Below are 26,068 nucleotides of genomic sequence, written 5' to 3'. Positions count from 1 at the left end.
GGGTATGCCTGTATTGAAAAAAACTATATGCAGTTATGTTTTGTTTGAAGAACAAAAGAATGTACCAGTCTGACTTCAGTAAGGGGGATGTGGTGTAATCTATATTGGTGAATATCATGCGCCACTAGGCGGCAGTACTTACCCTTCTAGACAGGAAGGATGCTATGTGATGGATATAGAGTGAGCTGGAATAAACATGGTGGGGTTCCACATTATTGCCTAAACGAGGAGTTTTATTAAAAGAGCCCAACACAACATTACTGACTAGCACTGCAAAACAGAATTGTTAAAGTTTTAATTTTAATTTCACTTCAGGTTAGATTTTTTTTTTTGTGCGCAGAGACCATGCCAGCAGTGCGCAATTGCGCACGTGCGCAGCTTAGAGGGAACATTGAGTACAATACATCAAATTTTGTACCGGAGCATAGTAGATGTTACCTTTTCTGTAAGGAGGTTTACACTAGACACCATATGATTATGGAGACCCAGTAAATACCAAAAGAAGTCCTACAGATCACCCTCGGTTTTACAAGTTACCTTGAATGTTGGACTCATGGGACCGTAGCAGTTTAATGACTCTTCGCCTTCACTGCTGTTGCAGAGAGAAATGGCAGAGCTTCTGTTTTCCAGCTCGCTCCACTGGTCTCTGCTGTCTGTCAGTCGCTAGGAAAAAAAAAAGAAAAACAGAACATTTGTATTTGATAGACAGATGTGCAGTAAAAGTACTTTCTGTCCTTAATTTGTGTACACTGAAGGCAAGGTAAATATATGCCTCAAAGCAGTATAAAGCACATATTTGCATTGTTTCTTTTCGAGTTTAAGATGATTTAAATTAATAAGCTTTCTTATTTCTTTAAGGCACATTAGTATCCACTTCACCCTTGGGTGGGGAAAAGTAAAATAAAACCAGATGTTGCTAGTTTTGGTATCGCAGCCTTTGTACATTATGGCAGAAAATTTTCCTAAGAGGATCAAGGTTTGTTTCCATAAAGCACAAACCACAATTGTAACAAATAACTACCCCCCATCAAAGACACAATGACAGCATCTTAAACAATAACACTCCAGACATAAGCTGTCGTAGGATTAATGGTACAACAATATACCTCTCTGAAAGTGTAGCTGGCGTTTGGTACTTTTAGAGTGCACCCCTTTCAAATGTTGGCGGGGCTGGGTGTTGATGCATAATTTTGACACTTTTCCCCAATATCGCCCAATTTTAAAGTGTGAAACTTTTAAAACTTGTTTTCACTGTTCGCTCAAACTGCATTAGTTGGTGGCAAAAGCCTAATGAATACCTAGCCCACTGCTGGTGATAAAAACTGGAATTTCCACAGCGCCTTACATCATTGGTGCTTCATTTTGACACCCTCTAAGCCAAAGCAGCATTCTTTCACTTTATTGCTTCAGATCTGGAGCCAAATTCTATGAAATTGGAGTTGTTTAAAAAGCTTGCGTGTACTTCATGAAACACTTTTTATGAAACACTAGGGGAAACAGGACATTTTTCTGGAGCTATGTCAGTACTTTACTGACATAGCTGCTTTGTAGATGTCTGAATAACAAAATGAAATGCCTAAATCCCAACTTCTTAACATGTGAAACTGTTGGACACATTTGACAAATTGTGTGAGAGATTGAATCATGGAGGCAAAACTGAAGTTAGTTTGTCCTTGATGTTATTATCTCATGAAGATTTCATGAGATTCATTGTTTTTATGTGCACACGATGGATTATAAATGACATAGCCAAATATAAAATTTCAAAATTGTTTCCAGAAGAGTGTAATTCTAGTTGATTTGGAACCTGTGTGCTTGCTGCATGACATCTATGTCAACAGTGTTTTATTGAAAATGGATCTTCAGTCTGCCTTTATTGATAGACTCACAAACCTCCTGACATTTTCTGAGGTAGCATTTTGCAAATCTTACATGAAAGTATGATCTTATTCTCAAGATTGCTCTACATTGATCTTATTGTGCAAAAAGGACAGTTACCTAAGTAAATTTAAATATATATATTTTAAATATATTTTATATGTAATATATAATAAATATATTTTTAATTAATTCTCTCTATATATAATATATATACATGTGTGTGTGTGTGTGTGTGTGTGTGTGTGTGTGTAAATCCATAGATTTCCTTACAATCTGTACAAAGCAAACCTTGTTTTGCAGTGTTCTTTCTTCTTCATTGTCCTCCCTCGCCTCATTCTTGTCATCCCTGTGTCGCCACACCCTTATGTGGTGGAGGTCTTCCTTCACTTCATGTGTGAAGTCCACCTCTTCCTCCTGTTCATCATCTCTTGGAGTCTGTCTGCTTTCTGTCGGCCTCCTCTCTTTCTGCAGAGTTGGCTGCACCTCTTCTTCTTCTCTCTCCTGCTCATGCTTGTTATTCTCATTCTTCTCCTCCTTTTCCTTTTGCACCTCCACCTCCCCCTTCACCCTGCAGGCTTCTTCACTGTGGAAAAGATAATTACATTGAACTGACCAAAATGTTGTGATCCAGACACATTACCACAAGTAAAAACCTTGGGGAAAACAACAAAGAAAAAAACTCTACATAACCTACACAAATGACTGCATTTCAAAATGTAAAATCACTTAAGTACTGTACTTGAGCAAAATGAGCAGGGTGTAGTAGAGGCTGACAGTCATACTGTATGATTTCACCTCACATGATATCATCTTTCCCTAACGTTTTCTTAAAAATATAGCAATTATGTTACATTTTACAACTGCAGGAAAAAAGAAAAGAAAATGTTGAAGAAAAGTAAAAAAAACATATTACTTTTCCTAAAACATCTGCCTGGCTTCCTACAGAAACTACGCAACACTTTTTTAAAGCAGGCATTTGCAAAATATCACCACCAAAATATAATTTTGTATTATTGCAACAAGATAACCCACAATTTTCATGACTGTGACTTATTTATTTTCCTATATTTTCATCAAATAAAGTTTTATTTCATTCCTTTTGTTAAGCAAGCTCACTTCTAATTCTTTTTTCATTATTATTATTTAATTATTTTGTCAACCCAAATACAATATAGCAACATGCTATGTTATATTTTATTTGTAGCTTTTTGTGTTTAAGAATTAGAGAAGATGAGTAATGCTGTGTGTCTATTACCTAGATTGGGCACAGCAAGACATTAAAAAAAAAGAACAAGGAAAAAAAAACTAACAGTGAGTAGGGAGCATATCGTGGCTTCATTGTTCCTGCTGCCAAATACGATGTCATATCTGCTGGCCGGCAGGTTGTGTGCTGCAACCTTGTGTCGTGTGCCAAGAAGACCGATGAGCTGTAAGATGTCCTGACTTCCTTTTTGTCATTCGAGGTCTATAAGAAGTCAAATGCAGAGAAGGGAACACAACATCTTTAATAAATTAATGCTATATACCAAGAGTGTGCAAAAGATGTTTACATCAGACCATGCATTTTTTCTTAGCATTGCAATAATTATTTATTAGAATTATTTACTGTTTCCCCACATAAACCCCTAGGTTACAAGTTATGATTAAAAATCACTACAGGTAATAATAAACATACTTAAATTCCTCCTGTGCTTGCAGAGCAATTTCCCTAACAATCATTATGTAGAGCATTATTAGTGTAAATGATTGGGCAACCAAAGTGCAGATTTGGGAACCATAACAGAGTGTAGATATGAATGTCATGGTAATTTGAGCTTTTAATGATTTCCTTGAACTTTTTCCACTTTGCAAAGCATTTAAGCATTTAATGACTTCACTAAACAAGAATTGGTGCACAAGTTCTACAAAGGGTCAAAGGTATACAGACGAGATCAAATAATTATATACCCCCACTATTTTTTGGTTAAATCTCCCTCAATAACTCACATCTTGCCGGGGTGGTTTTAGAAGTCATTAGATCCAAGTGGTTGTCATACTTCTTGCTATATATTTGTCTCAATATTTAAACTCTACCAGGGCCTGGCAGAACTGGTAGAGCTCATTTAAAATTGTTGATTTCTTGGCACTGATCTGGCTTTTAAAACAAACTTTCAATACGGTTGAGCTCAGAGCTTTGAGTGGGCAATTTCAGCAGCTTAATGTAACCCAGTTCCTAAAATCATCTCAAACAAAAGAGAAGAAAAAGCAAAACATTTAATGTTCATTGTTTCTGTTCTTACTGTCCTTGTTTAATGAAAGTGAAACGAGATCAAAATATTTATTTAAACATACACTCAACAAAAATATAAACGCAACACCTTTGTTACTGCTCCCATTCCCCATGGGATGGACGTAGAGACCTAAAATTCATTCCAGATACACAATATAACCATCCCTCCCAAACAGTGGTCACAAATCAGTCCAAATGTGTGGTAGTGGGCACCTCTGCTATATTGAGATAATCCATCCCACCTCACAGGTGTGCCACATCAGAATGCTGATCTGACATCATGAGTAGTGCACAGGTGTACCTCAGACTGCCCACAACAAAAGGCCACCCTGGAATGTGCAGTTTTTTGCGCTATTGGGGGTCTGGGGACCCAGAACCAGTCAGTATCTGGTGTGACCACCATTTGCCTCATGCAGTGCAACACATCGTCGCATGGAGTCTATCAGATTGTCAATTGTGGCCTGTGGAATGTTGGTCCACTCCACTTCAATGGCTGTGCGAGGTTGTTGGATATTCGTGGGAACTGGTACACGCTGTCGTATACGCCGGTCAAGCACATCCCGAACATGCTCAATGGGTGACATGTCCGGTGAGTATGCTGGCCATGCAAGAACTGGGACATTCTCAGCTGCCATCTGCCCTGAACAATGTGAACCATGATTCATCCGTGAAGCGCACACCTCTCCAACGTGCCAGACGCCATCGAATGTGAGCATTTGCCCACACAAGTCTGTTACGGCGACGAGCTGGAGTCAGGTCAAGACCCCGATGAGGACGACGTGCATGCAGTTGAGCGTCCCTGAGACGGTTTCTGACAGTTTGTGCAGAAATTGTTTGGTTGTGCAAACCAATTGTTCCAGCAGCTGTCTGGGTGGCTGGTCTCAGACGATCTTGGAGGTGAACCTGCTGGATGTGGAGGTCCTGGGCTGGTGTGGTTACACGAGGTCTGCGGTTGTTAGGCCGGTTGGATGTGCTGCCATATTCTCTGAAACGCCTGTGGAGACGGCTTATGGTTGAGAAATGAACATTCAATGCACGGGCGACAGATCTGGTTGACATTCCTGCTGTCAGCATGCCAATTGCACGCTCCCTCATTGCTTGTGGCATCTGTGGCATTTTGCTGTGAGACAAAACTGCACATTCCAGGGTGGCCTTTTGTTGTGGGCAGTCTGAGGTACACCTGTGCACTACTCATGATGTCAGATCAACATCCTGATGTGGCACACCTGTGAGGTGGGATGGATTATCTCAATATAGCAGATGTGCCCACTACCACACATTTGGACTGATTTGTGACCACTGTTTGGGAGGGATGGTTATATTGTGTATCTGGAATGAATTTTAGGTCTCTACGTCCATCCCATGGGGAATGGGAGCAGTAACAAAGGTGTTGCGTTTATATTTTTGTTGAGTGTAGATGGGACGCAGATTATATATGATATGCTCTGGTCAAACAAGGGTTAAGTTTTCTCAGAGGGTTGATGAGCTCTGATGAGAGCCTATTGTTTTACTCCACTCCTCGCATGTCAGCCAATCGGTGAAGCTCTAGGCAGCTCTTGTCCCTCCTTAGTACCAGCTCCCAAGTTTTCACTCTCTTGATCGTAAAGCCGAACAGAGCAGGCGGACTAAAACTTTGTTATCGGGCAGAGCGAAACCGGAAGGTTTACTGAGCTGTGGCTTCACGTAAACGCTGAGCATCCACTCGACGGCGATCAGGTTTTTATATGGGACGAATCCAAAGACCAGGTCAGCGATTCCAGAACCCAGAGTGTTCCACTGTTCACTGAATGGCGAGCCAACCCAAGATCCTAGGAGACGATATACATATACATGCACACTCATTTGCACATTGATGGACTACAATCCTCTACTGTACAAGTACTACGGTAGGACAGACAATCACACACACACTCCTTGTCGGACGAATTCTATTGGAATACACCCGTTTGTCATGGGCCCCACCGGTACCATTTGGACTTAAAAAAAGACTAATTCTTTTACTTGTGCACAATTTTATTTTATTCTATTTTTTTTGCTACTTTGGGGGAAATTTTATACTTGACATTCTGTTAAAACCTGTTGAAATACTGTGTTGTTTACAAATTTATTTTACAAGGCTTAACATCACTAAAGTACTTTTGAAGCCACACAACTGTGTTTGTCTGGTTTCTCTGCCATTCGTGTACCAGAGCTCTAAGAGTCGTTCTTAATCTTCTGATGCTAACCCAAATTACTTATTACCTTGGTAATTATCCATTGGTACTTTATATAACTCCACGTGCTACAAAAGTGGCGAGCCAGCCAGGAGCTCTTTGGTGCATGAATATCAGCAGTGAAACCTCCTTAAAGTGTGTATTTTCATTTAAACATCTTTTGCTATTGCCACAAGATGGATTTTGTATTGAGCTCAGGTATCAAAGTCCCCAATGCAGTAATTGTTAGTGGTATACTCAATTCATCGGATGATGAAGAGGTTCTTGACTTTTTGAAGCAGTATGGTACCTTTAGAGCCGTCCCAGTTGTAGACTCCAAACTCCGAATTTTTCAAAAATCTGATCGTTGAGTACCGAAGTGGTAACTCCATTGATGCCTTAACTGATCTTTTGCCATGAAGTTGAAGGGAAGCCCGGTGTAAAATACCATGTAAGAGCTCTCTCCAGCGTTTACACTGCCACCGGACGTTTACACCGGACGTTAGATCGTTCAGCGGTTTCTCAATACTTGAGTAGCCTTTAGGAACTGGGTTACACCCTCCCCTGGGTTACACCCTCCCCTCTTGAATTCATGCAAGTCCCTTTGCATGCCTACTGCGAACTGCATCATCTAAGAACAATAATTCCACTTTAGCATTTAAAGATTCAATGAAAGCTGTGGTTAAGCCCTGAAATAATGATTTGACCACAGTGACAAGGGGATTTCCCAATTCAGGGTAGTCTAGCCTTTTTGGTGGCTGGCAACTTCTTTCAGATCGTCGGACAGGAATTTCTTTGCTTGTTTGTTCATCTCTCTCCTTGTTTACTGTTTCTCTGTCAAATATCAAGTCCCCTCCTTCCTCATCACTCCCTAACATGTCTGGGGGAAGTAGGATTTGTTCATCCCTCATGTCAGGGCAATCCGTAGAAGGTAAGTCTTTTTCCTTTTCAGATTCATCATTTCCAGGTAAGTCTCTTTCCGTTTCAGGTAAGTCTTCTTCATATGAGGCTTCTCTATAACTTGTGATCTGATTGTCATAAGGTTGGTTGTGGTCAGCATGACTGGCTGGAACAACATCGGATATGGTGTCTGCACAAGCTGGAGTATTACCAGCCAACTTGTCTTGATCTGCAGTCACATTATCTTGACCAAGACTTGATTTATGAGTCAGCAGAACATCTCGCTTGACAATGTACGCCGAGTCATTTGGCACTGATCTATCTGCAAACCAGTGGATTGAAACAGTATCATCCTCGTCCGAGGGGTGATCTGCTCTTTCATTGTCTTTGTGAGTGGTCTGTTGCGTTCTGGGCCTTTTCTTTGGTTTTGGTTCTTCAGGTTTCACTTCCTTGGCTGCAGAGAGGAACCCACAAGGGAGTAAGAGGTCTCTGTGTAGGGTGCGTAAGGGGCCATCCCCGCCCTCTGGTATAACGGTGTAGACGGGGAGGTCTCCAGCTCGTTTCACCACCACGTAGACGGTCTGCTCCCATTTATCGGCGAGTTTGTGCTTCCCTCGAATGCATATGTTCCTGACAAGGCTGGACTGGGACAAAAAATCGGCCCGGGCATTTTGACTAGAGACCGGCCCACCAGGATAAAGATTGAAAATGTGACGTCATTCAGGGGTAAAACCGCAAAGGATTCTGGGAACTTGTGGCAAGAGGTACTAGCGCACGCAGGCTTTCAATTGAGCTCAGTTACACAGCGATAATAAGAAACCCAAAAAATGGCAAGAAGCTGTTGTATTATTAACTGCAATAGCCGGTCGCATGACAGCCACGGGAAGCCGACGGGTAAAGAGATCGTTTTTTTTTTTTTATCGGATTACGTCCTTGAAGAGAAATTTTTTTAAGCCATGTTTCCGAAGTAAGAGCCGACGGATGGTCTGGATATGCCAAATATAATGTCTCAGAACACTCCAGCTCACATGTTAGTCTGCTCCAAGCATTCCCACAAAGGTCAGAGTTTTGTAGTAGTTAATACGTCATTTTTCTTAACATAATTGGTGATATAGGTTACAAGCAAGTCTGGCGCTGAACAGAAATTGTCGCGCTATGCTCCTTTATTTATTGTGCATAAATAGTGAATTGTCCTGACACAATATTGCGTTTCGCTTCTGTTGTTACCATGGTACATTGACAAAAACATATACTTTTATTCACAGGATAAAACAGTTGTTTTGTATCACTAATTGTCCAGTACGATTACAGCATACAATATTATTGTCACTGCTACATTTCTGTAATGCTACCAGAAATTATTTCCACTGCTAATTAATTACGGTTGAGCTCAAAGGTTATATTAATAAACGGTTAACGAATGTGTATTTATGACGACGATTTGTGAGACTGGTAAACTTACCTTTGTTCGTACGATGGTCTTTCGTTCTACACGGTGCATTTCAAGGTCCTGCACCCATCCGTCGGTAAACTGTACCTGGGCTTGTTGCAGTGACCTGAAGTTACTAAACTTCATGAGTGTATGCACTCACTCCAAGAAAAACAAGAAGGTATTGAAACCGGAGAATGAATGTTTTGCGGTGCTGCAAATGCTTGCATTTGATGCGGTACTTGGATTGTTTTGCCACGAGTTCCTGGCATGCAATGTGCGAAAATCACGTGATTGCTAAACAAGGGGGCGGGTGCATCCGGCCTCCTCGGCTGTAATTGGTCCAGCCCAGAGTCGATCATGACCAATTGGCCAATCCAACACCTTTCATTATATATACCCTGAAAAAAAACAAAAAATCCATCGGCCCATAAAAACAAAAAATCGCCAGCGGCCCACTGGGCAAATGCCCGGTATGCCCGATGGCCAGTCCAGCTATGATTCCTGACCAGCACTCGGTCCCCAATTTCCAAGGTAGATGTGGTCACATGTTTGTCAAATCTGGTTTTGTTCATTTCGGCTACCTTTGCAGCACTCCGTGTAGCTATTTTATAGCTCTCCTCGAGATGGAATTTGAGGTCCTTAACATATTGGAAGTGTGACTTTTTTCATTGTTCTCTCACAGGTAAACCAAATGCTAAGTCGACAGGCAACCGTGGCTGACGCCCAAACATCAGCTCATACGGTGTGAATCCAGTCACCTCGTTCTTGGTATGCATGAACTAAAGGCTTTACAAAATCCTTCCAACGTGACTTGTCTTTGTTCTCCAGAGTTCCAAGCATACTTAAGAGTGTTCGGTTAAAACGCTCCACCGGGTTGCCCCTGGGGTGGTACGCCTGTACGCCTATTACTTCACACAGCCCCTTGATCAGCTGAGACTCAAAATCAGGCCCTTGATCGCTGTATAATTTTTCAGGAATGCCATAGTGTACTATGAAATGGTCCCACAGACACTTTGCGACAGTCTGAGCTTTTTGGTTCGATGTTGGGATAGCGACTGCATATTTAGTAAAATGATCTGTGATGACAAGAACATCTTTCACATTACTGCTGTCTGGTTCAATGGATAGGAAATCCATGCAGACTAACTCAAGGGGTCTTGATATTCACCAAAGGTGCAGCCTTCTCAGGTAACGTTTTCCTGCGCACACACCTGTGGTAGGTCTTTATCTTTTTCTCCACATCTGAGGACATTCTCGGCCAATAGAACCTTGCTCTGACCAGATCGAGTGTGCACTCTATTCCCATATGACCCATGTTGTCATGTAGGCTTGTCAACACAGACTCTCGCAGGTCTTCAGGTAAGACCAACTGATAATGTTTACTACCACCTTCATGGCGTGTTCTGTAGAGAATGTCATTGCACAGCTCGAACCTGTTCAACTCTCTCAGCAATAGGACTACGTCTGGAAGTTCTTTCCTCAATGTGGGAGGGGGTTTCTTCCCACTCTCCATCTGGGTGATAATATGTCTGATGCACCGATCAGATCTCTGGCTGTCTCTGAGATCTGCCTGTGAGAGTTTGGGAATGACTTATAGGCCTCCCAACGTCTCTTCGTGCTCAAAACTGTCAGGTACAGCATCTTCAGAAATGGCAAGACTTTTGACAAGGGATATACCTGCATCATCACCCAAAGCTTCAGAGGTGGTTGAATGATAAACAAACTGTTTCTCACAGATAGCATGAACAACATCCTGATGGACTGAGTCAATATTGTCTGGATCTGACAGATGTTATTTTGCGAACTCTCTTTTTGAGATGTAAGGTCATCAGGTAGCTTGCCATGAGGACGACGCGAGAGTCCATCGGCATCTCCATTTTGTTTTCCAGAACGATACTGGAGTCTGAAATTGAATGTAGAGAGGGCCGCCAACCACCTGTAGCTGGTTGCATCGAGTTTTGCTGAGGTGAGGATGTAGGTCAGAGGGTTTGAAACTGTGACAACGGTGAACTGATTGCCATAGAGGTAGTCACTCAGCTTCTCTGTTACAGCCCACTTTAAAGTCAAAAACTCGAGCTTATGTGCTGGATAGCGGGACTCACTACACGATGAACCTCAACTCGCGTAGGCGATAACCCGCAGCTGTCCCTCCTGCTCCTGGTATAAGGCTGCTCCAAGGCCCCTAGTGCTCGCATCAGTATGAAGGATGTAAGGCAGCTTTGGGTCAGCAAAGGCCAGGACTGGAGGCGATGTTAGCTTGTCAATGATAGCCTCAAATGCTTTCTGGCATGCAGGGGTCCACTGTCCGTAAAACGGCTCCTTTGGATCATGATACTGATTACTCCTCCCTTTTGATTTGCAATGCTTCCTCAGTGGTGGATAACCGGACACTTTGGGAAGGTCTGGGTTAGCCGATGATGAGCCGGAACCATGGAGGAGCGCTAATGGACTTCAGCTTGGGTTGAAGCCCTCCAGCGCTTCCCAGGAAGATGATGACATGCTGGACATCGGCCTGGACATCCATGGTTTGTCGGAGGATGAGCAGGAGAGCTCATTGTCTGCCCAGTGTGCCGCTACTGCTGCACCGGTTGGCCACGATGACGCCTCTCTTTTTTCCCTTTTTCACCGTGCTGCTGAGAAGCTGCAGACCGATTTTTCCTCCGAACGGAGCCCGCAATGGCCAAAATCCCTCAGGCCGGCACTGTGCCATGAGCTCCGTCACTATGCTCCAGACATGCCAGGCGATGTGCCTGGCGGAGCTCGGATCTCTGGTTCCTGATGACAGCCCGCTGGCACCTTTTCTTAACAAGGTCAGAGTCGCCACGGATTACATCCTCCGTGCATCCTGCTGTGCAGCGCTCTCCCTGGGCTTCAACAGTAGTGGCACAGAGGTGTGGCTGACCCTCTCTGACGTCCTGGATATGGACAGGGTTTTATATCTGTGTCTGCGGCTGGGTTATTCGGACATTTAAGCTCTGCGCGACATCATCCCCTGACGTCAGGCGAGGCCCAAGCCTGCAGCTACCCCTCACAGGCCCGCCACTCCTTTGCCGACTGGCAAGAGACCAGCACCTACTGCCGCAGTGGGTGTGCTGCCAGCAGGAGCACATCCTCCAGTCCGAGCTCCACGCCAATCGGTCTGGAGCCCCCGGTGGAACCCAACGCCCAGAAGGAAGAAGCCTCAGCCCTCCTAGCTGTGGTTCCGAGTGGAGAAGGGGTCCAGCAGCAGGAAGACGCTACTTTAACCCCTCTGTTGCCGCCCAAAAGGTGCCACTTAAGTTCTCTCCAAGCACAAACCCCCTGCACACAAAATGCCTCAGGTTGTAACTCCCTGTTCAGGTGTGTTAAATGTTCAGGTGACCACATTAAGTGTCGCCGCTGTTTTTCATTGTTGTACCAATGGCCAGACATGCTCCTGTATGCATTTCCCCCCAGTGGAAATGATATCTCCAGTTCTAGAGACAGTGTGTCGGCAGTCTCTCTCTCTGATTCTAGTGGCCCCTTGGTGTCCACAAGGTCATGGTATGAAGAGATAACCAGCCTGCTAGCAGCAGCGAGTCCTTGGCAGATTCCAATCCGCAGGGACCTCCTCGCTCAGGCAGGAGGAGAAGTGGTTCATCCACGCCTGTGGCGTGATCTGTGCACCTTCATGCTTACCTCCTGAGAGGTCAAACTTGATTGCTAAGGTTCTGCCACCTAGTAGCAACGATTCAGAGCGCTAGGGCCCCATCTACTAGAGGCTTGTATGCTTACAAATGGCGAGCCTTCGAGCAATGGTGCCAGGACCGCCACACTCTCCCATTTCAGTGCTCTGTTGTGTTCAGGTCAAATTTGACCGATTTACAACTTAAAGCACTCATAAATATTGTGTTTTACATCCGATTGCCTCAAGGCCTTATGCATCCTCCACACCATGCACTAGAACATTTCACAGTGATTATCGCCTCTTTTGTTGAATTTTGAGTGTTTGATTACATCTGTGGTGTTCCCGGTCAAAGGTGATCGCCATAGGAAATGAATGGGAATCCCACTGAATAGTCCACTGAACGACCCATTGAGTGGGCCACTGAACGACACCCACTGAACAACACCACAGAATGGGTCTCTAAACGACCCATTGAATGGGCTGCTGAACGACACCCATTGAATGACCCACTGAATTGGCCACTGAACAGGTGGGTGGAGCGCCTACCAGTTATGTTATGACTGAGAACCTTCACAGACATACCAGCTATGTACAATGCAGGCCCTGAGGTGACAGTTGATGAGCACCTGGTACCTCTCAGAGGTTGCTGTTTCTTCAAGGTGTACATTCCAACAAACCAGGAAAAAAACACACACACACACACACACACACACACACACACACACACACACACACACACACACACACACACACACGGCTTCTGTATTTTGCTTCTGTATTTTGTAATACATTTCCAGTGCGTATTTGTATTTTCAATGCAGTTATTTTATGTCTAATTCTATTTATTCATGTTAAACACTACTTTGAGACATTGTTCAGAGCTAAAGAAGGTTGAGTAAATGAATAAAAATAACCGAAGGGCTATTGTGGATGTTTTGACATTCCTGCAGGAGCTGCTCAATAAGGGCCTTTCATTTTCAACAATTACGGTTTATTTAGCACCTATATCTGCTTGTCATGTTGGCTTTGACAGGCTGACACCAGGTGCACATCCCCTTGCTATACATTTTCTGAAAGGGGTTCGCTGGCTGAGAGCCATGCTTAAGTCCAGTGTCCCTGCTTGGGACTTGTCTTTGGTGCTGTTTAAACCCATTGAATCTGTGGATATGAAATTTCTTTCAAATAAGACTCCATTCCTTCTTGCTTTGGCTTCGGCAAAGCGGGTGGGTGTCCTCATGTGCTGTCTGTGCATCCCTCCTGCACATAGTTCTCTCCTGATGGCCACAAAGTCATAATGCGTCCAAATGCTGCCTATTTTCCCAAGATCATGCCTGCATTTTATAGCTCAATGGAGTTTGAGGTGCTGAGCTTTTGCTCCCCTCCTTTGGCATCTGAGGAGCAGAGGAAGATGCATTCTCTTTGTCCAGTGCGTGTGCTACACACCTACATTGAGCGCGCTTAGAATGTGCATTTGTGTGACCAGCTGTTTTTCTGCTTCGCTAATCCAACTAAAGGTAGAGCTCTGTCTAAACAGAGGCTGTCCCACAGGATTATAGAAGCTATCTCACTGGTGTACAGCACCAAAGGCCTTGCTTTGCCCCACTGTAAGTGGGGCAAAAAAGTATTTAGTTAGCCACCGATTGTGCAAGTTCCCCCACCTAAAATGATGACAGAGGTCAGTAATTTGCACCAGAGGTACACTTCAACTGTGAGAGACAGAATGTGAAAAAAAATCCATGAATCCACATGGTAGGATTTGTAAAGAATTTATTCGTAAATCAGGGTGGAAAATAAGTATTTGGTCAATAACAAAAATACAACTCAATACTTTGTAACATAACCTTTGTTGGCAATAACAGAGGTCAAACGTTTACTATAGGTCTTTACCAGGTTTGCACACACAGTAGCTGGTATTTTGTCCCATTCCTCCATGCAGATCTTCTCGAGAGCAGTGATGTTTTGGAGCTGTCGCCGAGCAACACGGACTTTCAACTCCCGCCACAGATTTTCTATGGGGTTGAGGTCTGGAGACTGGCTAGGCCACTCCAGGACTTTCAAATGCTTCTTACGGAGCCACTCCTTTGTTGCCCGGGCCGTGTGTTTTGGATCATTGTCATGTTGGAAGACCCAGCCTCGTTTCATCTTCAAAGTTCTCACTGATGGAAGGAGGTTTTGGCTCAAAATCTCACGATACATGGCCCCATTCATTCTGTCCTTAACACGGATCAGTCGTCCTGTCCCCTTGGCAGAAAAACAGCCCCATAGCATGATGTTTCCACCCCCATGCTTCACAGTAGGTATGGTGTTCTTGGGATGCAACTCAGTATTCTTCTTCCTCCAAACACGACGAGTTGAGTTTATACCAAAAAGTTCTACTTTGGTTTCATCTGACCACATGACATTCTCCCAATCCTCTGCTGTATCATCCATGTGCTCTCTGGCAAACTTCAGACGGGCCTGGACATGCACTGGCTTCAGCAGCGGAACATGTCTGGCACTGCGGGATTTGATTCCCTGCCGTTGTAGTGTGTTACTGATGGTGACCTTTGTTACTTTGGTCCTAGCTCTCTGCAGGTCATTCACCAGGTCCCCCCGTGTGGTTCTGGGATCTTTGCTCACCGTTCTCATGATCATTTTGACCCCACGGGATGAGATCTTGCGTGGAGCCCCAGATCGAGGGAGATTATCAGTGGTCTTGTATGTCTTCCATTTTCTGATGATTGCTCCCACAGTTGATTTTTTCACACCAAGCTGCTTGCCTATTGTAGATTCACTCTTCCCAGTCTGGTGCAGGTCTACAATACTTTTCCTGGTGTCCTTCGAAAGCTCTTTGGTCTTGGCCATGGCGGAGTTTGGAGTCTGACTGTTTGAGGCTGTGGACAGGTGTCTTTTATACAGATGATGAGTTCAAACAGGTGCCATTCATACAGGTAACGAGTGGGGGACAGAAAAGCTTCTTACAGAAGACGTTACAGGTCTGTGAGAGCCAGAGATTTTCCTTGTTTGAGGTGATCAAATACTTATTTTCCACCCTGATTTACCAATAAATTCTTTACAAATCCTACCATGTGAATTCATGGATTTTTTTTTCACATTCTGTCTCTCACAGTTGAAGTGTACCTCTGGTGCAAATTACTGACCTCTGTCATCATTTTAAGTGGGGGAACTTGCACAATCGGTGGCGAGGTGGACCCACTGAGCATTTTGGCTCGGTGAAGAGCGGCTATTGAACTGAGGGATGACTGTGATGACAGCGGTTATATGTGCAGGTGGGCTGTATCCCAATTCAGGATCTGCAGCCTTAAAGTACGCGGCCTCAACAATCCTCAAGGGCCACGTACTTAAAGACCGCTAAGGCCGGAAGTGCGAGGCTTGTGAAATGGGACGGTCCAGCCTCCGTTGCGCTGCCCAGGTTGCCTAGCAACCATAATACTAACAGCTGGAAACGTTTCATACAGCATTGTTTGACAGAATTGAAGGAGAAAATCTTTTGTTCATTTGTTTTTTTTGTTTCTACATGAGCTTTGATCATTCTCTGTAAGATTAAGGTCAGCTATTGAACGGCGTATATTTTAAAGTACAGGCTTTAAAACCAAGTTAGTACAAACGTCACTAATGTCACATAACTTTGCCGACATGTGGCCAACAGTAATGTTTTAATGTTCTTCGTTATTAAACATTTGCACATAAATAAGTGACATAATATTCAGTACTTACTTAAAGTTTACTCTTCGGGCGCCCCTCATCCGCAGTTTTTTTTCGGCAAAATTATCCACACCCACCGCCGCGCTATGCATTCTGGGATATGTTGGGCCACGAAGTCTACACCGCCACGTCCTTAAAATTCAGGGAAATGAAGGACGCATTTGAGGGCCGCATTTCGAGCATCCTTCGAATTGGGACAGCCTTCGTCGCGTCGCTGTGACGTAATCGGCCTTAAAATGCGGCCTTTAAGGCTGCAGTCCTGAATTGGGATACAGCCCTCATCTGCCTTAAAGACGTGAATAAAGGTTTCTTCAGCCAGGACATGCGAGGGCGTGATATCCCTTACTTATGTGTTGTACCTCGTTCCTCTCCTTCAGGGAACAGAAGTTATAGACATAACTATTCGTTTCAAGTCTTTAGGTTTTGTCACTGTGCCTCCCCTGTATTACACGTTTCATGTCTAGTCTCCCTTGTCTTCATGTTTGTTTATCGCCTGTGTCTGTTTTGTGTCAGTTATGTTCCCATGTCTGATTCTTCCCCAGTCCCTGTGTCAAAGTGTGTGGCTCATGTTTCCTGTTTTATTTTGATAGTCCCTTGAGATGTGTTCAAAGTGTTCTGTTTTGCTTCCTCCCTGTCTCATTGTGTCAGATGAGTTCCAGCTATGTTTCCCTCCTGATTCTCATCCCCTCATTATCCTTTGTGTATTTAGCCCTCTGTCTTCCTTTGCCTGTTGTTGGACTGTCTGCCCTTTGTTTCCTAGTCCCATGTTTTTCTTGTTCCAGGTAATTTCGATCCATGTACTTAGTGTTTAGTTAGTTGAATATTAGTCTCCCTTTGCTTTGTTTGCATTTCATGCAGCCAGAAATAAAGGCTCACTTTTTGTTAATATTAAATTGTGTCTTGGTAGTCTGAATTTGGGTCTACTCTCTCTCTACACTCTTCACCGTCTGCCACTGCAGACATGACAATTTGAGCCTATATGAATGCTTCAACACTATGCACGCAATTCTTGTTTTTAAAGTCATTAAAGGCGTACGCTGTATAATCATTCCACTCTGAAAAAAATAACAAAATGACATGGCAATCATGCCCATGATGAGTGTATGTAAACATCTTACTACAACTGTAAACCAGAACTCTTGTGTCTGAATGAACCTCAGATCACTATAGTGAGGTAAATCTGCACTGAAGATGTAGGTTTAACACTATGTTAGTATGCCATTGAAGGTACAAATCTATTTGACCTTCACTGGAGCTTCTGTTGAAGTGTCCTGGGTCCTACTCCTTGGTTCTAGTCCTCCTGCCTCCTCCTGTCCCTCTTCATCCACCTGATGTTGGTCACTCTGAGGGTTTGGTGGTGATGCTGAAGGTCTCTGCTCCTTTGCCCTGCAGCCATTCTGCATCTCTTGCTCATTACGGGTTTCTAGCCTGTGGCTCCAGTCACTGAAACCTTCATCTTCATCCAGGCCCACGGAGCAACTGGGCTTCAGCTCCTCATCTGACCTAAGAATAGAGCACAGAAAATGTATCACTTACCTGATCTCAGAAACCGAAGCCTTGGCCTTGGGTGCAGTGTTTTTAGTCATGTAGTCTTTGACATGTAGTCTTTGACTGTGTTAGGGAGATTTGGACATTTTCACAGTACTCATAAGTAATTGGTCCTTTAAACAGAGGAAGGAGAAGTATCACATGCCTTTATGGGAAAGCCTGAAAGTCTCACAACATAGTATAACCAAAAACAATGTGTAAATAATTGTCAGAAAATAGCTTTAATACTTAATTTATGTATTGTAATTTAACCATGTTTTCATTATTGCTAATCTTAATGACATTCATAGTCCATATGGCAGACATCCAGGTTTATAATATCACTACAATAATCACTATCAGTGGTGCAAAAGGTCAATGTGAAGTTAGGCAGAAGATGGAAAATAACTAATCAGTAAATCTGGCAAAAATGGTCAGAATCTTACTAACTTTAATAAAATAAAATCTTGACAGCAGACATGGAGTTCAGGACCCAATCTGATCATTTGAAATTTTCTGACTCTGTGTGTGAGAGCTCACCTGTCTGAGGTGTAGAAAGGTAGAGCTTTTAATCTACTATCCTGAGTGAGCCCATCCCAGTCAAGAGAAGAATAGTTATCAATAATTAATACGGTTTTCTCTCACATTGGGAACACCCTTACACAAGTTTAAATGATTCCCTCTTATGATTACACCCCCTCCACGACTTGAAGTCTTATGCACAACATCTGATGACCTGTATGTACCAACCATGCTGAACTGATTTTTTTTTCCAAACTGACCACATAAGGTAGGAAAATATAAAAGGAAAGCCAGTCAGTTTTCTTATTTTCAGTTAATTCTGCTATTCACATTTTCAGAACTTGATAGTCAAGTTTAGATTCTGTTTAGTTAAATTTGTTAGGCAGCAAGTGAGCTTGCTTCGGAGCAAACAAAGAAAATATATTCATGGGGGCAAAACTGTTGAAAGATGGCTGGCAGGTGGCATATGGGATCTTAGGTTTCAAGCTCCATGGAAACAGAGACAATAACTGTGGAAACACCAAACAGAGGCACTGCTGCCTCCAGTTTCAGAAAACCTCAAGTCAGCAAACCAACCTTATAAGCAGCAACAGATTAAAAGCTACTGATGTCTCTAAATAACTCCAAGTAGAATTTGTTTTTACACAAATGTTTCTCTTAAAAAAAGCCATTTTCAGATTGTCCCTTGCTAGAGCAGGAGGCACTGGATGTCCTTTGGCAGAATGTCTTACACTGGATCTTCTTCCTGATGCAAACTCAGAGGGGATTTGTGTCTCTCACTGGAATCAAACTGTCACCCTCATACTTGCCAAGCATATGTGTTAACCATTACACCACTGGAAATTCCAGAGTACCCTAGATTTCTCTATAAAGGTTCATATTATATTCAGCATTTCAGATTTTAGCAACTGGAATTCTATTTAGATTCATCTAATTCAAATCTTGTCCTTTTAGCAATCTATAATAACAGGTGTCTCACAAACTAATTATATGTGACTGGGTGGTAGTTAAGGCAATGGGTCAGGAAAAGAACTTACAGTTGTTAATACAGACATTTTCTGATAAGAGGATGAGTGAGTTGTGCAGTTTTTGCTGAGTATCATAAACTCAAGCGATGGGAATATTTCCTCCAGAGATTCCCTTTCTGACATCTGCCCATACAACCGGAAGCTGATGGTGCAGCAGCTTTTTCAGCTCCTTTACCTGCAGCATCACTGGGCTAGGTAACTGGGCTGAATGTACTGATGACACCAACACACGCTTTTCCACAACAATCAGCACAGACAGGCTGAGCTGTAAACATGAAGAGCAGCCCGTCTTCAGTGTTTGCTGTAAATGCAATGGTTGGGTTACTGAGAGAAACCAAGCCTTGTTGGAACAGATAGTATCAGCTGAGAAGTCTTGCTAGAAAGCAATCCAAGCAAATTAAATATTCTTCTTGGTTGTCTTATTGGTGTACTAATCCCAGCTTCACTTGATTAACATTCCTAAGTTTTATAAACTGCTGCATAAAGACTAAACATGCATGCAACTCATTAGAAGAGTCTTTAACTTGGACATTTTGCAAAGTTTGTGATGTGAATTCTTGTTGTTTTAAGTTTATCAATTTATTACTGTGAAGTATTCACAGAGCACAAGCTGTCCTTGTGTTTAATGAAAGTACAGCCTCTCTAAGCAATAAAACATATTTTTTAAAAGTGATGTAAGTGGATGGATGGATACATATCCTTTTACAGCTCTGTAACATTTCTTTGGGTGGAAGACTATAAAAAACTCAGCTTAAGCCTAAGATAAAAGGTTATTTGTTATGTGACGAGAAAAATTACATACTTTTATATTTTCTGTTTCTAGACAGACTTGTTGATATTTACGTAGCAAAAGCTGTAAGAAGCTGAATAAGAAGCTGGAAGGCCTGACAAACAATGTGTGCTACAACATTACTTACTCTGTGTTTTGTGTGTAGTGGTTCTGTTGGGTGGGCTCGAGCCAGGACGGGCTCTTCTCTCCTCTCTGCTTTTCCCTGGCCCTTCTCCTTCTCTCCCGCTCAATCTCTTCAGCATCCTCCTGGCTCCGCTGTGCTGTCACCCTGCAGTTCGCACAAATATCATTACACTTACAGGACACACAGTGTATACTGCAAATGCAATGTTATACATTTTAGAAAAGACCTTTTAAGAGGCTATATGTAGCTTATCCAGCCCTTACTGGATAAGCGCAAGGACATGGATGGATGGATATATTAACTCTAAATGGAAATCAATTCTTCATTAATTTTTACATACATACATACATACATTTCCAAAAAAGTGTATTTGAAAAAAAAAAAGCCATAAGTAGTTGTAAAATTCTTCTCATAGTTTTCATGTAATTACTGTTGGTGGACTTTTAAGCTGTTGAAGAGATGGTAAAGTTGGCTTCCCCTCAGTGTGTGCCCATGTAACTGCCCAAGGCTCCCCAACCTTCCAGATTTGCTACATTGTTCTGAGTTTGTGGACACCTACTGTGAATATTAGAACAACATGTGATTATTTAGAAGGTTACTCTGCCAGGAAATATGCTGCTCTGAAAGCCAGTGTTTTGATTCAGTATTTCCATGAGAGCGCTGATGTTGAGCAATAATGCCTGCATTGCTCCAACTCATCCCAAAGCTGTTGAATTGAAATGAGGTTGGGGCTCTGTGGATGCTCTTAGAACTCGGGGAAAAAAATCTTTTGGGAACTTGCTTTGTACACAGGGTGCTACAAAGATGTCACTGAACTAAAATTTCCTTTAATTTAGTCTAAGAGGCCAAACCCAGGATGATATAGTGAGGATTGAAAGTTGTAAGAAATGAAAAACTGAACTGACCTTATTAGCATCGAGCAGCCACGCTGGCACCCAGATCTATGTTATGCACATTTGCTATTTATCTGGTACAATGTTGAAATGAACCTATGGAAAAGTCTATGCATGATGAGTTTTTCACACATAATTTAAAATTCACTGGAAAGAACGAGTTCTTTCCCATCAAAAGCGCATTAGTTCATTTGCCCGATTGGTTTTAGCTTCCAGTGGGTGTGACCTGATAACAATAACTCCTTTTATTGTCCAAGAACATCTGGTGGAGTTTGAGCCAGCTGCCATGCTTTTTCACTTAATTTCAATCTCGAGAGAAAAACAGAGAGAAGGAGAGTGAGGAGGTGGAGGAGGAGGTCAAGATATGGAGGAGAAGGACAGAGAGAGACCTTAATGCTCCATCTTGTCATACAACTCGAGGTCTGGATAAAGTCTTGTCTGGAAATTGGAATGAGCAAAACCTCAGAAATATTTATTCATCTGATTGGCTGGGAGTTTGACATCACCTAAATCTCTGGACTTTCTATTGTGTACAGAAAGGGTCTTTGGAGTGTGATGTCATTGTTTTGAAGGAAAATGTCAGCTCATTACAATTTGGATACAGTTTTAACAGCCACAATGGCAGTGAATTCATCACTTTAATTGCTTCTGTTTGGAAACATAACAACATTGTTGCATATTCTTTATTTCTGGCATGCAACAAGAGACGTTGGGCTTAAAATAAACACCCTGGAAGCATTAAAAAAAAAAAAAAAGACAATAAATGATTAAGTTTTAGCACTGTGTGTAAACATTCAACTATTCAGCTTTGATTTCTTTCTCTGGAATGGGATGGTAATGCTAATGTCCATGTTGTAGTATAGTATACACATCATTACATGATTAGCTTGATGAATGATACATATCACCTATATATCACATCGAATTTATTCCACACTAACTTGTTTTGGAAATTGTTAGTCTGTGATCAATCTGTTTGAACCGTATGCATTGGTAGAAAACTGCACCAAAGGAAAAAAGCATCAAAATAAATGATGGGTGTAAGTTTAATAGTGAGGTAGTCGATTCAACGCTATGTTAAAATATGACTACATAACATTAAATATCACATTTACATCCTGGTGCAAATAATTGGTTTCGTTTGTTTGTCAGATTTTTATTATTATTTTTTTTAAAAAGGGATATTATCTAGTTTATGGATTTAGTTTGCTATTAAAGCTAGCATTAGCTGCTAACTTATCATTCTTGACTCTTGTCCACATATAATCACTGCTGGCCCATGCCAGCAGTCAAAAAGCTTCAAAATACATTACTTTATTTTTAGTGTCTCATTTTGAAATATTTTTTTCTGACGTTTCATAAAACTGTACAAGAACAGCAGGAAAAAAGAAAGGCAAAAGTGTGATCTTGTTGGTTCTAACTGAAGGAATACATAAAACATGCAGAAAATTTGCCAGTGCAATGCAATGCAAAAGGCTTAAATATAAATCAGCTCATCTGTGGATAAAATCTTTGTGAAAGTTTTTAATAAGCAACTGAAGAAAATCTCATTGCTTAAGACTTTTAGTGAGGACGCTGACCATAAGTTCTAAGTCAAACATGCTGTGGTTGTTATGTGGGAAAGTGACCTACATAAGATTGTACTCACTAGAGATGTAGTAGGAGTCATGTTGTCAAGTCTGTCTTAAGTTTGCTGTAATCTGATTTGATGTGTGACAGGGCTGTTTTGGCTTCGCAGTCAGGCTATGGGGAGAGAGAGAGTGGGTGGTGATGGGTCAATTGGAGATCAGGTTTGATTGTCTGGACCTCATCACTACTGCATGAAATGTAACAAGGGGAAGAAGCATGAAATCTTTATATGTCCATATGTGTTGGCTATTTGCTCGCTGATGTTTGATGTTTCTGTTGGTGTCTTTTGGAGCATTTTGAATGAAATTATCTGACAAATAATATGACCTATTGTGAGGTACAATGCACTCAGAAACTAAAGTATTTTTGATTGGATGTTGCTTATAACTAATTAGCACCTATGCGGTTTTTGAATACACGATGGCAACAAGCTAACTAGCATTTTCTGACAACTGTTAACCTCTCATCCAGATTTGTTACATAAACTTCTGGCTCCAAAAACAAAAATGGCAGCTGAACTGCTAACCTGAACAGATTAAACATGTAGGAGTCTAGAACTCTTCTCCAGAAGAAGTCACTAAATGAAGTGACCTAATGTTTCTCACACTGGAAACGCAACATCCAGAAGAACAGAGTCAACTTTTTGAGTGGGCTATGCAAATGTTTTGGAGCCTTTTGGAAAATGATAGCCTGTTATCTATTTAGCATAATTTGTTGCCTCAAGGACAGCCTACCTGCTTCCTAACACACACACTGTTTGCTTATCTAAAAGCTATGTTTAGGAAGTGGTATAAAAAACTGTGTCAGGTTAAATTTCAGAATTAGTTGATCATGCTTGCTGAATTATTATTTCTGTGCAAAGGCAAATGTAGTCTTATCAATTCCTGTTAAAATTTAAATTAACGCATGAAATAATTGCAATTTTACATATGTTGGCCAAACTGTAAATATAGTACTCTCACATAGTCTTTCATTTTTATGGTTTGTGATGTGATCTAAAATTAGATGACATCCCACTGACACTATGTCCTTAAGTAATTGCTTCCTTTGAGTAAATAATAATTATGTACCTCTCTGGAAGTTGATTAGGCAGTATTGCGGCTGTATAAACTGCATATTTGTGTGGTGAGGTTTATAGAGTCACATCACTTTGTTTAAGGTGAGTTGAACTTTATGGTTTCTGTCAAATGTTAATACTGGCAAATGTCATGCCTTTGTACTTATTTGAGCACTCAAAGTATTTTCTTACTAGAAATCTCATTCACCAATCACACACATTCATACGGTGCTTTATAACATTCACGCACACACATAGTCCCATATGGTCCACTGGGGTAACTGTTGGGGCAACTGTTGTTGGAGGATACTGGCGGAGTCAGGGATGGATTCACCAATGTTTTGACTGGTGGATGACCTACACAATCAATCCATGCAACGTGTGGTATAACATCAGCAGCACTTAATCTATGCACACAAAACAGTGGACAAAGAACTGACCAACAGCTGGCTTGTCTGCTGACTTGTTGCATTCTACACGACTGCTTTTAGATGCAATAACAAATCAGTCTGGCAGTGTGAAACTGTTTGTGTGATCTGCCAAAAAGCACAGTTTTGTATTGTTGCATTTTCTTCACATGCTCAGACAATGTATTGTCTCTGCAGAGTGGTCTGAACTACACGGTATCCTTGGGGTCTGCTGGGGTATTTAACACAATGTTAATAACCATAAAATTACAGAGGATGTCTGTCTGATTAGCATAATTTTTTCCACCATTTACACAATGAGGCAATGCAGGCCTGCAGAACAGGATTTTCTTTGTGTGTGTGTGTGCCTGTATGTGTGTACGTAGTAGAGCAGGAGGGGGTTCAGGAGTCAGCCAGATGATGTCATAGACATTAAGAAAGTTTCAGCTATAAAGGAAGCCACTGAACTCAGCCTAATGTCATTTTGAGTATAGTCACATAGCAATGCTCCAGCACTCATGGAGGAAACAAGAAATACAAGAAATACAGAGACAATGATTGTATCACTGATTCAGGGTCCTGTGCCTATTAGAGGTGAAAAATTAGAGCAGATTGCTGTAAATGGCCAAATTAGGCAAATAGAGAACAGAAAGCAACAAATGGCTGGTTGAATTAAAAATCATTGTGATGATAAAAGTAACTTAAATTGAGCAATTACCTCCATTGTTTTAAAGGAGGAGCTGCAGAAACTGTTTAGAACTCATTTTACAAACTTCTATTTAATTCTTGGTAACTTGTCAGGTCATGCTCCAAAACAGTGGTTAACAACTAGTCAGCAGAAGACACTTCTTTACGTTTTCTTTAGAAAAATACTTATTTTTTGTCTTATTTTGTTTAACACTAAAACTACTAAACTATACATTTAAATTTCTCCGTTACCACATTTCTGGTTTAGAAGTATACACAATTTCAGTAGGATGTGAAATACGATTCAGATAAATGTGGTGCAAACTGGTTGCAATAAACCTAAACAGGGGTGAGGTGACATGTAAGTACAAAACAGAGATACTGGACTGCTTTGTTATAAGCTTTTCACTCACATCATTTGAAAAAACAGTCACAGCTTCATGTTATTTGCCAAGTACTCCATTGTAATGCTGAAGTCATGAGGATGAAATGTCTTGATTTTCAAAAAACCCACATCACCCATCTTCAAGGACATAATTTAAACCATGAGACCTGCATGCATACAATTGCATATTAAAGATAAAGTAGAAAGGACTAAGTTGAAATCGAAACATAAAAAAGCCATGCTGCTTTTCTGCTGTAATCAGTTCATCTCTTCATTTTTACAGTTTTTCAATTTGTACATTACAGCCAATATAGATGACGCTTGGCTACAAACAATATGGTCATATGATCATAATATAAGATGTATTACAAATATTGCACGTTCAAAAATGTATCTTGCTTCAAAGTATGGCTGATCGAAATTTTAGCTGTACTCATAGGTTTTTAATATCTGCTAGATATGCACTTATCTTAAGTTTATCGCTAGCATTTAAATATGCATTTGCATTCTTCTACTGTTTTGGCTGATGTGTCATTATGTATCTACTCATTTTATTGTGCAGGTGAAGAATCTGTGACCAAAAAACATTTCCCACTGACCTGATGAGGTTCTGCAGAAGCTGCCTGCTGGAGCTTCTTCTTCTGATGGAGTCTGACATGGTGAACTGGGCCGCTCCTGGTCGTGGTCCTGGATTCAGTCCTGCTTCTGAGTTTGGTGTACTCTTAGACCTTCTTTACAGCTTTTTTCTTTTATCTTACTAGCTCAAGTGGGCCTCTCTCTATTTCGGTCTCCCCCCTCCCCTCTCTTTCTGGTCTCAGGTCTCTCCTCCCCCCATGTGGTTTTCATTGAGGCACTTTAACCCCCTCCACCTCCTCTTGCCCTAACAAATGTCATGTGACTTTCCCAAGGGGGAAAGTGAGATGATATCATAACACTGAACTGGTAACAATACTATATGCATGTAACTCTGTGTTTTCTTTCATTTAATTATTAC

The 26,068-nt window shown here is 41.8% G+C and overlaps 1 protein-coding gene across 1 annotated transcript in view; it reads right to left on the bottom strand.

Annotated features, from left to right (window-relative positions):
- Window positions 1-25,809, bottom strand: part of lsp1b (lymphocyte specific protein 1 b) — a 59,340-nt gene extending 33,531 nt beyond the window's left edge. The window contains exons 1-6 of the mRNA XM_085460870.1: window positions 25,674-25,809; window positions 20,020-20,160; window positions 17,270-17,528; window positions 3,192-3,346; window positions 2,170-2,464; window positions 538-663 (exon numbers count right to left, since the gene is read on the bottom strand). Coding sequence (XP_085316996.1) covers window positions 538-663; window positions 2,170-2,464; window positions 3,192-3,346; window positions 17,270-17,528; window positions 20,020-20,160; window positions 25,674-25,732 — 1,035 coding nt within the window. The 5' untranslated portion in view covers window positions 25,733-25,809. The remainder of the gene's footprint in view (window positions 1-537; window positions 664-2,169; window positions 2,465-3,191; window positions 3,347-17,269; window positions 17,529-20,019; window positions 20,161-25,673) is intronic.
- Between the last annotated feature and the right edge of the window lie 259 nt (window positions 25,810-26,068).

This window comes from Copadichromis virginalis, linkage group LG1, assembly GCF_057382275.1.
Source record: "Copadichromis virginalis isolate Kocher_CV1m ecotype Utaka linkage group LG1, C_Virginalis_male_GT1.1, whole genome shotgun sequence".
Classification (NCBI taxonomy): Eukaryota; Metazoa; Chordata; class Actinopteri; order Cichliformes; family Cichlidae; genus Copadichromis; species Copadichromis virginalis.
Note: the sequence above shows the minus strand (reverse complement) of the source record. Positions and strands in the feature narration are given on the sequence as shown.